This window comes from Calypte anna, chromosome 2, assembly GCF_003957555.1.
Source record: "Calypte anna isolate BGI_N300 chromosome 2, bCalAnn1_v1.p, whole genome shotgun sequence".
NCBI classification, from domain to species: Eukaryota; Metazoa; Chordata; class Aves; order Apodiformes; family Trochilidae; genus Calypte; species Calypte anna.
The window spans coordinates 117,258,224-117,272,081 of NC_044245.1; the positions used below are offsets into that span (position 1 = coordinate 117,258,224).

At 40.7% G+C, this 13,858-nt stretch overlaps 1 protein-coding gene across 1 annotated transcript in view; it reads left to right on the forward strand.

Annotated features, from left to right (window-relative positions):
* The first annotated feature begins 536 nt into the window (after window positions 1-536).
* Window positions 537-13,858, forward strand: part of PREX2 (phosphatidylinositol-3,4,5-trisphosphate dependent Rac exchange factor 2) — a 174,680-nt gene continuing 161,358 nt past the window's right edge. Inside the window, exon 1 of the mRNA XM_030445602.1 lies at window positions 537-822. Within this exon, the coding sequence (XP_030301462.1) occupies window positions 682-822 (141 nt within the window). The 5' untranslated portion in view covers window positions 537-681. The remainder of the gene's footprint in view (window positions 823-13,858) is intronic.

Here is a 13,858-nt window from a genome sequence, read left to right on the forward strand (position 1 = left end):
AGCTACGACATACATTGTAATAGAGGTCCCGTGGAAAGGTGTGGAAGGAAGGATTGAAATGGCTCTTTTGCTGATGGTTAAACCAAAACAAAACCAACTGCCGACTCTCTGGGCAGCCAGCTTGCTGGGACATTTTTATAATTCTTGTGCTCTGTTGTTGGAGATCTCCAATTAACCTCAAACTGGAGCTGGGAGCTTGTGTGTGAAACAAGCAGCTGCTGGCACGCAATCTTCCTGAAGTTGTTTCCTTTCCTTTTTCCCGAGATTTAGCGAAGGGGAGGGTGGCGGTGGGGGGGAAGGGGTTGGAGTCACATGGATACAAAGCTTTTGATTAATGTCCAAGTCTGTGCTGCTGCGGAGGCTTTCCAACCTCTCAGCTAACAGGGCGAGCTGGGAACCAGTGACCGCTCGTTTCCTCCCGGCTGTGTCCCCTTCCTGACGGGAAAGGAGCACGCACTGGGGTGGCTCCTCGCCTCCGGACCTCGATCCGCTGCTGCAGCTGGGTGAGAAGGGGCAGAGGCTGCCGGGCGGCTGGGGACCGGCCGGAACCCGGCCCGGCCGCGTAACTTGGCGGGGTCTTTTGTTGTCCTTGTCCACAGCGCGGTGCCGAAGCGCTCAGGCAGCGCTGCCTGCGGCCGGGAAAGGCGCCGGGCTGGGAGCACCGTTCCTCTTGCTTGCACCATGACAGAAGAAAGCAAAGGGGAAGGCAAGGGGGAAAGCGGGAAGGACTTGGAGAAGCAGCTCCGGTTGCGCGTCTGCGTCCTCAACGAGCTGCTGAAAACCGAGCGGGACTACGTGGGAACGCTGGAGTTCCTGGTGTCGGTGAGCAACGGGGTGCCGAGCGGGACTCGGGGGGCTTCGCCTGGGGGACGGGGAGCGGGGAGCAAGGAGCGGGGCGGGCTCCTGCCGGCCGCGGGGTACCGGGGACCCGATGGGGACCCGATGGGGACCCGCAGCCTGCGATCGGGATTTGCGCCCCGCGCCGGGAGGGGCGGACGCTTTTGCTTGGAAGGGTGGAAGAGTAACAGGTCTTGAAATGGTTGGGGAAGTAAGTGGTCCTGTGCTCCCCTTCCCCCATCCCCTCCCCGGTCCCCCTGCTAGGAGAACCTTAGACCGGTGATGCCGCTTGAGCATGGATGATCTCGTTTCTCTAGGCATGGGAACTACAGGGGTAGTGTGTCTGGGTTCGGGTCTGCCTTGGTATGAGGGCTTGTGTTCGCTACAGGGCGCCGCGGTTGTATTGCTTGCGATAGTCCTCGAAACAGAGCAGTGCGAGGGGGGATGAGGAGGAGAACAGAGGGGGTGCTGGTGTGCAGCAGCTGCTTGGCATTAAAGCCACATGTGGCATTCCCTCCTGTCTTGTGATACAGGGTCAGCTGGGAAGGTAGCACGTTTTGAGAGAGCTGTGTTGCAGTAGTTTTAGCGTCCTTCTATATCTGACTATCACTGTTGATGGGACTCTATGTGCCAGGTAATACCCTAGGCAGAAAGGCGGATTTTTTCACTCTCTTAAAAAAGTAGAAGTAACAAATTTTAATGGAAGAGATGTGGGCTGTGTTTCATTTGTACGTGGCCTCAGCAGCATCACCTTGGGACCCTGTTAAGTATGTCTAATCAGCTGCAAAAGTTTGCAGAAGATTTCATAGTAACCCCCTCGAACTTTTCTTTCCACCCCTGTCCAATGAGGAGGGGAAATCCTTCAAACTGCAAACTTCCTGCCTTGCTGCCTTGAGATCTGTGAACTTTCTGCTTATTATCATGGAAGAGGAAATTCTCAACTTGGCTGTGACAGGGAGAATAAAAGCACAGACACTGGAGTGAAACAAGATCTACAGAGTAGCTTATTTTCTCCATATGCTTATCCTCAGCAGAACCATGAAAAACGATAAATGGCCCAATGTGTTTTCGATTTAAAAGAAAATAAAAATTAATGTGTTTTAGAAAGTGGCTGTGCGATTGTGTTTCACTTGCTTCTATATAACAATCAGATTTTACCTGTTGTAAGAAAAATACCTGTCCTAAGGGAACGTTCTTCAGTATTTTATCATAAACCCCAAATTTTGTATATGTCAGAATCTTAGGCTAAATTTCTGCAAATTTAAGGAATTTATAATATCTTTAATTTTGTATTCTACTGATTAGGATATAATAGATAGCAGTGTTCAAGCTGTTTTAAAGAGCAGCCTGTACATCTTTCAAATTGTATCCAAATACTGAATTCAGTAATAAGTATTTTTGCAGTTTGGATCAAGATGATCTAAATAAATCATATGGAGAAAAGGAGGAGGTCTGGGGTTAAACATCTGGTTTTACATCACCTTTTTAATGTTTGTTGATGGTTGTGAACAGAGTTCAAGTAATGTTTCAGAGATGTAAATCCTTCACAGGGAAATGTAATGCATTTTAACTGTACCTCAGCGTTAGCTTAAGGACACAAGTTCTGAGCTTTCCTTTGGTATTTCTGCTAGTGCTGCTGTTGAGAGCAGCTGTGATGGTGGATTTATGGTGGCCAGTAGACCAGGGTCAGTGTGGAGACTGTCACGTTTATTTTACATAAGCCATCAAAACCTCCTTTTACTTGTTCCTATGGTTACTTCTTGTTCTGGAGGCCAGATCTTCCCATTTAGGTGTCCTAGGCTTCTTGGAACCATTATGAGTGCTAGGATCACCTCTTCTGAGATGCAAACTCTATCCCAGCTTACTTTTTCTGCATCATGAGGTGTGACAGCCAGGGGCACACAGCCTGGGTTCCTTTTGGATGGAAGAGAACTGAAAGGTTTTCTGTAGGAACACTGTAGCTGCTAATGAATGTGCAGTTTCTGGGACTACATTAGAGCTAGCCTGAAGTATCCCCTCCTTTGCCAACAGTGTGGGGTCCCAGCACTGAGTGTTCCTCTGTCCAAACCCTATCCTGTTTCCCAGGACTACTTCTTAAAGGAGAGGCAGCCTCAGGGATTGAAGTTCCAATAAAAGTTAGGAGTTAGGCTTCTGGGTCACCTCAAAACTCTCAGTGGAACTCATTGTGGTATAAACCACATTTCCTTTATGAGTGAGAAGCTGAAGGCATTTATAGTTCTTCTTACAGCTTGCATGGTGTACCTGGAGTTTACACTGTAGTTTACAGGAACAGAGTATTCACTTACATAAATAAAAAACCCCCAAACCTATTGTTTCATGGTTAGTGCCTATTTATTCTGCCAGGCTACAGAAAGTATTCTTCTACGATTTCTATGGTTCATATGGAAACACACATTGTCACTTGTGCAGTAGTGATGGCAAAGGGAGTTAACTTTTCACCCATTTGGACTGCAGTTTCCATATTCATAGAATCATAGAATCATAGAATCGGCTGGGTTGGAAGGGACCTCAGAGATCATCGAGTCCAACCCTTGACCCACCGTTGCGGTTGCTAGACTATGGCACTGAGTGCCACATCCAGTCTCTTTTAAAGTATCTCCAGGGACGGAGAATCCACTACTTCCCTGGGCAGCCCATTCCAATGCCGGATCACTCTCTCCGTAAAGAAATTCTTTCTAATATCTAACCTAAACTTCCCCTGGCACAACTTAAGACCATGCCCTCTTGTCTTGTTGAAAGTTGTCTGGCAAAAGAGACCAACGTCCACCCGGTTACACCCTCCTTTCAGGTAGTTGTAGACAGCGATGAGGTCTCTCCTGAGCCGCTTCTTCTTTAGGCTGAACAGCCCCAGCTCTCTCAGCCTCTCCTCATAGGGTCTGTGCTCGAGTCCCTTCACCAGCCTGGTTGCCCTCCTTTGGACCTGCTCCAGGACTCGATATCCTTCCTGAACTGGGAGGCCCAGAACTGGACACAGTACTCGAGGTGTGGCCTCACCAGGGCTGAGTATAGGGGCAGAATCACTTCCTTGGACCTGCTGGTGACGCTGTTCCGGATACAGGCCATGATGCCATTGGCCTTCTTGGCCACCTGGGCACACTGCTGGCTCATGTTCAGCTTCCTGTCGATGCAGACTCCCAGGTCCCTTTCTGCCTGGCTGCTCTCCAGCCATTCTGTCCCCAGCCTGTAGCGCTGCATGGGGTTGTTGTGGCCTAAGTGCAGGACCCGGCACTTGGCCGTGTTAAACCTCATCCCATTGGAATCAGCCCAGCTCTCCAGTCTGTATTTTATGAGAATGAGAATGGAGACTCTCCAGTCTCCATTTTATGTGTGTGTGTGAGGAGGCAGTTAAATTATGGACCAGAAAAATCCAGTTTTCTTCTGTTGATTGTTCTTGCATAGGAAAGGGGCAGTATATAAGTGGGATTTGTGTGGAAACATAATGTACACCATACCACACCTAACTCATGTTCCTAGGTACTTCAGGAGATCTTGTGAAGTGAATTGATAAAGTGCATGACCCTTTTGGTTGAAGCCAAGTTACACAGTATGCAATACAGAAAGGAGTGGAAATGATTTATCTGAGTGGTGGGAGGAGGAGACTTCTGTTGCTCATGTGGCCATGTTGAAGAAATGGGGCTTTGCCTGGTACAGTTTGAGACTGGCTCAAGAATGAAGAGATTTTGCAGAGAAAGGGACTTTTTGGTGTGTGACAACATGGCCAATGCTTTGCTGGTTTCCCTGCATTGGAAACATGGTAGATTTATTTAGGTTCTTTTATATTGGAATTAAAGAGTGTTCACCAAGAACAAATTTGTGGTTGGTCATTTAAAGTATTTTTGTTCCCCTTCTCCTCTGGGATTTTTCATCCTCCAGCTACCATCAGTATAGTGAGAAGCTGCTTAGTTTGTGTAATCTGCAAAAAATTCTACAAGGCTATTAAGAACAAAGGAGAAGATTTAATATATTCATTCTTTTATTACATAAATGTAGCCAAGTAGTTGTTTCCACCTGAGTTTGTCCATCTCTTCTGTTTTGTCCTGTGTAAATACTGTGTATTGTTTTAAATCTGCATTCCTCACAGATCAAATCTTAGTGAAAAGGTCTGGTCATATTAATATTATTCTTTTGGATCTCCTGAATCTTGCAGTAATAAACTAGAGTAGCACAGTATGTTGCGACATCAGGAATACTGAGAAAAACAGTTTTGGGCCTGAGTGAGGTATGTAAACAGAGATGAGGTGGATAAACTTAAGTCCACCAGTAGTCACAGCAATGTCAGAGACAGGAGACATGCAGAGGAAATTATGAAAAAAGGCTTGCACTTCTCCTTCAGACATTTCATTATAACATTTGGAGTGCCATGGCAATACCAGAGTTTTTGTTCTTAACATTTAGCATTTCTTAAAAGAAGTACATCTAGTGTTGGAAGAATTTACTGAAGACTTTTACTGATACTTTACTGGCTAAATTAGCAGTGGAGATTTTTCTTCTGCTGGGTGATCTCTTTTGTGATGATATAATCTTCCTATAGCAAGATCTTTATTTTTGAATGAAAGAGAAGCTGTACTTGGAAGGAGACAGGAGAATCTTTTTTTTTTATCAAAATACACTTTCTATAGGCGTAAGAAAGCAACAACTCGGGAATATTTATCTGTCTAAAATATTTATATGCCATACCACTGGACAATTAAATAATTGATATTATCACAAGTATTCATCGTGAAGACTCTTTTAAAAAAAAATTGTTTTTATCAAAATGTAACTTATCTCTTTCATTCTTTACAGCAAATGACAAAGTATCTGTATTGAATGTGCTCTGTGTAAACATAATGAAAATCTACTACTTAGCTCTCTAAGCACAGTTAGCTAACAAGTAAGCTGACATAAATTTTTCTAAAAATTTAAATGGTCCATGACTCTGTGTTGGGGAATATACATGACTTTTTAATGAATGTTTTTTTTAAAAAAAGTTGTTTCATTTTTTTTTTTTATTTTTTAAATTAGCTTAATGTGTTCATGTAAGGTTTAATTTTTAATAAACCAGGGTACTCACCTGAACCATCAACACAACAATAATAAAGAGACCAATAAAACCATGGGTAGAAGTTGCTGAGAAATTAGAAAGTATTTAATAGTAAAGAGTTGCCAGAGAGTGGCTGGCTTAATTTGTCACCTTGTAACCTGGTGTAAAGCTTAGTTTTTATGACTGTACTTTACACTAATTGACCAGTGAAGGCAAACAAGGCCATGAAGAACTTCAGGATGTAGGTACACTGTAGGGAAATAGTCTAGGTACAATAGTAGGTAAATATATATACATATATATATGTCTCTGTGTATATGTAAATATATCCACGTTATATATGTTGGGGAAATACATTTTATTTTGGAATAGAAATTGAACATGTAATGGATCTGCTACACTTGGTATTTCAGGGGATATCCATGGAAGTAGGGTTTATTTTTCTGTGAAAGGGATTGTTTTTCTGGTGCGGTTTCATGTTCTGACAAATTTGACGTTGATGGGAATAGAAGCAGATGTTGGAACTTGTGTAAGCCTTCCAAAACCCCATGGCCTCAGCTGGGGTTACTAGTTAGATCTTGAAGCAGCTGGGGGACAAAAAAACCCTAATTTATTATGTGGACTACAGTATGGTTTACAGAGTCTGTTCCTAGAATATATAAATTTCTGCCAGTTAACTCTCAAATATCAGTTTAATGCTATTAGATCCCTACTGGGCTATCTTCTCTCTTCTGCTTGCACTCAAGTGGTAGAGTTAATTTTCTTTATATGTGTGCCTTGCTAAAGGAATCTGAATTCTTGCTTTTCAACAGGCATAAAGAGATTTTGTTTATAAGGTTTATTGCCCAGTGTTCTCAGTGGCTATGTGGCTCCTCAGGATCTGAACCTTCCTTTTCTCTTGGCTCAATAGGTATTTCTGTGGTTGTTAAGCAGACTAATTAGTTGGACAAGTGATTAATTTGAGATTCATCTTCAGGTAAACCTCAATCAAATTCAGTGTTACAGACCCCAAAGTTAGGGAATTTGTGTCCTGGATTGGAAGCCTTCAAAGGGTTATGCTAAGTGATGGGTTTAGGTGTTGGGCCTTTCACAAAAGAACCACTTTTAAATGGTCTTCTGTGGTTTGATACAGTAACAATGTGTGGTTATTTTGTGTGTATGTGTATATATCACAGATTCATAGCATATCTCAAGTTGGAAAGAACTTGTAAAGATCATCCAGTCCAGTTCTTTAAATAGGTTATATGTACATCTCAATTACAGTAATGATTAGTAACTTCATAATAGTTTGCACTGTTTTATAAAAGGGATTTAAATGAATGGAAGGGAAGGATTTTAGCTGGCTGCATTTTTTGATAAGGTTGTGATTTCCTTTCTCTTCAGGAAAAGAAAAACAATATTCTATGGCTCCCTCATCATAAAAAGTCAAAAGGAAGTTCAAACACAATTACCATAGAAAGTCAAGATCTTTTCCATTCACTTCCAGTTTCTGCTCTTTTTAACTCACTTAAGTGTTACCAAAAACCTGAATGTGTTATTCCGTTCTTATTTGACTTTGCATGTCTATATCAATAGCACCACCTGTGGTCTTTATCTGACTGAGAGTAAAAGCTTAAGAGCTATTTATTTCTTTGTAACTCCTGCCCAAAGGTTGAATGCTTGCTTTATAAGTGGATTAGCAAGAAAGATTATTCACATCTCTACTGGCTGAGCACAAGGTATGACAGTGGTGAAAACCAGAGGTTTTTCAAAAGAATTTTCAAACACATATCTTGTTTGGAAGTGTAGGAATTACACTTTACTAGTTACATTCTGGATATGAGATTCACAGGAGAGAGATGTTTCATATTTTTCAATGGATTTCCTCTTACTGCTCTCAGATATACTTAGACTGTATTTTGAAAAGCTGCTCTTTATGGAAAAAGGTTTTGTTAGCAGCTCAGTGAAAATTTAAAACACTGAAAGGAGAAATCTTTGTGTCATAGCATTTTTCTGAACTTTTCTGTTCATGTAGACCAAAATATATCATACTGCAGACCTTGATATACCTGGGGGTGTTGCACAACTTCTTGATTGAGCTATATTTATAAATGCCATTAGATTTGCAGTGTTCTGTTATTCCTTTGCTTTTTCTGATAGCTCAGGCCTGTCTCTCCTGCCACATACATTTCACAAGTTTGTAATGCGAGCTGCTAATTTAGAGGAGACTATTTGGAGAGGACCATCAATCAATATATCCAGACTTAAGTTACTCCATGCAGCCCAATGATGTTGAGTAGTATGCTGTTTGCAGTGATTTCAGACATTTATGCAGGCACATTTTTCAACCTCTTCAGTATAATTTTTGTCACTGTTTTAAAACACCAAGTGCTTTGAAACTACTCATTCCAAAGTTGGTTTGTATTTTTGGTAGGGTTAGAATGCATAACAATTATGTCAAAGAGGAATTAAAAATTTGTATTAATATTATGCTATAGGGGGAACTGAGTTCTTGACAGTGGAAAACAAAAGGAACTGTATTTTGGCCAAAATAAACAAACCCAAACAAGCTATAGTTGACATAGGATACAAAGAGGGGGGAACAACTTGCAGTGTGTAGAAAGCTATGATTATGCATCTGTGTGTTAAGTATGTGTCACTATTTGGAAAGGAACTGGGCTACCCATAAATGAAGTGTGGACCTGAATAAGATAATAATTTAGATTATTAATTATAATAATTTAAGATCATGGGGTTTTTTTTATATGGGTATCTTGAATAATATTGTACACTTTACTACAAGTTCATATTCTTCTCCAGGAATTTTAATTATTTTTGCTTTGACTCTAAACTACATGTAATGCTGGTTCAGTTTTCTCTTTTAGACTGAGCAAGATAGTCCCTTTCTTTGCTGAACAGATTGTGTGCATTCATGTGGGACTTAAGAGACTGCTTAGGGACAGGCTAATCAGGAGGAATATAAAACCATTCAAGACTGGAGATAGCAAAGCCAAGGCTCAGCTGGCATTGAAGTTAGGGATTGAAAGGGCAACAGAAGGGAATTCTGTAAATATACTGATAGCAAGAGGAAGGCTAAGGAAAATCTGTACCCACTGCTCAGTGGGGTGGGGAACCTTGTGAAAAAGTGCATAGAAAAAGCATAGGAAAAAACCTGCATGCTCTTTCTCCTGGAGTTTTCAATTATAAAAGTTTTCCGTAGGCTTCTTGGAGTCTACTTGCAGGTTTTGTGAGAATGTATCACTGCCCACAGTAGAAGGTGGCACAGTTACAAAGACTTAGGGCACTTGGATATCTCCAAGTGTGAGAGCAGATGGGATACCTCTGGGGAAGCTGTCTGCTTTCAGTGTGGGGCCTGTCTGTCATCTCTGAATGGTCATGGTGCTCATGGGAAGATCTTTATGACTGGGGAAACACAAATGTCAAACAGTTTCAGGAAGGTCAAGGAAGAGGATCAGAGAACCTCTCCTGAGTCTTTAGGGAGGTGATGCAATGAAACGTCTTTAAAACCATTTCTATGCAGCTGATGGAAAAGGAGCCTCAAGGAAGCTACAACGGGTGAATCATTCCTGATCAACGTTATTGCTTTCTGTGAGCTGAACTTCATTTCTGTTGCTTTCTATGACTGAACTTCATGAGAGCTGTGGATTTTTTTTTACCTGGATTAATTGAAAGCCTTTGGCATTGTCTCGCATACTGTTTTTACACCAAGATCTCAACAATTTGGCCAGGATAAATAGGCAGTAAAGTGGGTGGGGAACTCGTGGGACTGTCAGACTGCAGTGTGAGGTGTCAACAGCACAAAGTGACGGTGGCCATTTATGAGTGATGTCCTTCAAGAAACAATGCTGTGTCATGGAGTCAGTAGTGTCCTGAATGGTGGGATTGGAAGGGGCACTTTCAGTAGTCAGAGGGATCTCAACAGCTGCAATACTGATAGTACAGACAGGAGCCTCATGAAGTTCAGTTCAGGTAAATGCAGAGTCCTGCACTTGCAATGGAATAACCCTGTGCAGCAGTAGAGGTTGGGGGCGAGGGAGCTGCTTTACAGAAAGAGTTCTAGAAGTGTTTGTGGACAAGAACAGGAACATGAATTAGCAGTGCACCCTCGCATGGCAGCACTCCAGGCTGTTTTAGCCAGGGTGTTGTCAGTAAGTCAACGGAAGGGATTTTCTTTTCCCTCTTCTCTACAGTTGAGACCTTTGTGACTTAAATGTCTAGTCAAAGAACTAAATTTACCTAGTGGAGGGCCAGCAAGATGATTAGAAGCCTGGAACATACTGCTTTGAAAGAGAGGCTGGCAGAACATAATTTCTTAGACCTTAAAAAGAAAAGGCTCAGTGGAATTTTTATTGTTGTCTGAAACTCCCTGATGGGGGGCTATGGAGCTACACTTTTCTTAGATCTCCACAGCAGAAGAAGGAGAAGTAATGGAAAATGAGAAATTCTAACTCATTTGGAGGGGAGAAAATATTATTTACCCTGAGGATGATTGAAACCTGGAATAAGTTGCCCAAAGGCTGAGCAGTATCTAAATTCTGTTCAGAACTCAACTAGGCAAGATTGGGCAGCCTGTTCCAGTTGACACTGCTTTGCTTAAGTGATTGGGCTTAATGACCTCTGGAGGTCCCTTCCAACGTATAAGACTCATCAGTTTTGTAATTTATTGATGGAAGAAAAGGCAGACTGTCTTGAAGTTTCAGCTTTTCAGGAGAACAGATTTTTCAGGGTTGCACCTGGAGTTTGTTTCCTCTGTCTGCTTAAATTGTAGTGGAAGTGGCCAGGCTATACTGTTCAACAAACAATTATTCAAAATACAAGAGGAACCTCAGATAGATCGACTTTTTTGCTCCAGAGTGTTATATTTGTTTGGGAAATGTAGATGATATGGTGCTTCTGTAATATTTTCTATGCAGAGACCTCTCAATTCATTGCTGTCATTAATAAATCAAATCTGAGTAGTTCTACAAATGAGAAACTCTGAGACAGATCTTGATTTTTGGGTCCCAGTGGAAATTTATGACAGAGCCAGATATATCATCTGATGCCTTGAATCAGTATGCTGAAAGTAAAGCAGTCCTTTCCCTTTATATGGAACTGCTGCTAGAAGACTGGGTTTCTATTTAAAATGTCTGAGAAACTGCAAGGATAATTCTTTAAAGTCAGCTTTTTGTGTGAGCCTTATTGATCCTGTGATTTTCTCATAGATTGTTCACAGCTGGTTATCTCATTGTTGGGACAAAACTGAGATATTAGGGTTGCTAATTTTACGTCCCATGAGACCTTCTGATTCTCCTTAGTTCTTTTGGCAGCCTGGCTGCCAAGTCATCTGGTATATCTCTTGGGCTTTCTGTACATTTCATGTTCAAGGCTGAAGAGCATTTTGGTGTTGAGGAATGGGAAGGAAGCTAGAACTGAAGAGTAGTATAGAGAACAGTAATGGGACGTTGTAGGTTGGTTTTCTTTATTTCAGTGTCACTTGTGTGATGCAGCCCACCCTGACAAATTTGGAATATTGTGCTGAATGAAGCAGAAAATTATGCACTCCTTGGCTTTCCTGGGGACTTTTTGTAGGGATTCTTGCTTGCAAATGAAATTTGGCTGTAGCTCTTGTTTGCACCTGAAGTTTAAATACGTTTTATCCATTGATATGTTTGCTTTCTAACTACAGTTTTAATAAAATAAGCTGGAAAGTACCAGATACAAAATGTAAGAATGGCAAGCAGGGTTTTTCTTCCACAGCCCTTTATACACTTTCAGAATGGTCTCAGGTTCTTCTGTAAACTCAGTCATGTTTTAAGTTCGTAATCCCTACTGTGACATTTGAAAAAAAAAATCAGGCACTAAACCCACAAAGCTATAAAGTTGAAATGATATATAACAAAGTGATTGATGCCTGAGATGCTATGCATTTGTGTAACAAGGCTGGAAAATCACTTCATTTTATTGCTGAGTAGGTGCTAAGTTACCTTACCCTAAAAGTTTAAGCAGATGGTATATCCAGATGCCTAAGGAAAATAGAATATGGTAAGGTTCTTTGAGACAATATCCTCAGATTCTGTAGTGTCAGCATGGTAAAGGGACTTAGCTGTTAGACTCACAAGGGCATTTGAGACTTTAACAGACATGGCAGCAACTGAAGCTCCTCAGTGTATAAGCACCACTTTCATTAAAATGATCCCAAAGCCTTAGAAGGTAGAGGAAAGGAAAAGTGGCACATCCCTGTAGAGTTAGTGTTTTGTAATCTGTAAAATGTGTATGGCTGAATGGTTCCTATTTATCCCTTTATTATCTGTGGGGGACAGTTATTTTGCAGAAAACATATAAGGAAGAGAGTAAATATGTACTGATTCATAGAATTCAGTCTTTGTAAAAATGCCACTCTACATTTCTAATTATACCTGCTTCCTTCCTTCTGGTGCCTGCTGGTTTTGTTCTTGAAAGCTTCTGAAATATCACTTGAAATAGACTTGCATTATAAAGACCTAAAATGAGAGGTGTTGGAAGGAACCTGTGAAATGCTGTGATAGATTTTACAGTAGGTCTATCACCATAATTTTATAAAAATAGTAGCATTGCTTAAGGAGGGTATACTTCAGGCACCTGTGATTTGGGGCAGTCTGTATTTGGATGTAGGGCCTGAATGCAAACTAAGTGGTTTCTGAGTTTGCCTGCTTTATTTTTCTGCAGTTTCTATTTGCTTGGCACCAGTAATTTCTGCATATATGTCCCACAAAATAATTCTTTTTGCTGTTTTTTAATGTCCTGTCTGAAAAATTCTCTTAAGTACTTGTGTCACTATTTTTCTTGTGAAAAGTACAAGTCTAATTATTCCTGTTATGAGATCTCTTTCATACTTCCAGTCATCTTTCAAACTCCTTTCTGGTGCCAGTATCATTGATCTTCACTCTGGTTTTGCTCTTAACCTTTTGCACAACAGTTTTTAGAGTGTAAAAATAAACCTCATAATGTGTGTAATAGGTGTTTGATTTTCTTCTACTTAAAGATGTTAAAAGAATTCTGCTTACACTCTTACAAACTGTAGTTAGCACCTTCCTTAGGCCCTGCTTTGTTCTCTTAATTTTCCTTTGAAGATCAAAAGTGAAATTTTTACAGATTTGGGAAGATGCTTGAAGGTGAGTTGTATCTGCAATTTACTACTTCTCACCATTCTGTTTCGCAGTGTGAAACAGTGTGTGGGAAAAATGTGTGGAGAGAAAAGTGAAAGATAAAAGTAGCCAACAACAGGAATAAATATGAGATGATGTGATGAGAGATGTGAGATTACATGAGAAACTCTGTGCACTGAAAATAGGAGGGAGAGAATACTGGAAATAAAGGAAAAATGCATGAACAAGGCAGAAAAGGAAGAGGGAATACTTACTGATTCTTCTAAAGATAAAGCACACAAAAATGCCTTTGAAACATGTCAAATATGTGATGAGGTTTTCTCATATTGTAGTGTTTGTGTTAAGAGAACAAGCATCACAGGCTTTTGCAGTGTTAAATTAGGTTCCACTAATGATCCCAGAAGCCAACTATGTTGTTGGATGATTGAAGTGAGTGTGGCTGGCAATAAAATAGAGATGCAGTTCCTGAGACACCTTCAAATATGGTGAGCTTGAGGTGTGAAAATACTATTTGCATTTGGTTCTCATGTACTTATTTTAATATATATTTTATATTTATTTTATGATAGGAGTTCCAACAATTATCAAGAGGTAGTTGAGAATTTTGTAATTAAAGAGTACAAAACATGAGCTTTATCTGATCTTAAGCTTACCATTAGAAGAGACCTCCAGGTTTTAGTATGATGTAACTGATGTACCATTTTGAAAGTGAAAATTGCTTCATAATGTTGGAACCTTCATAATGATGGAAACAATATATAACCACCATTAATAATAATATCGGAATTAGTGAATGGAACTTAATTGGATGAAAATTAATTGGATGTGATTACCACAATTAGATACATTG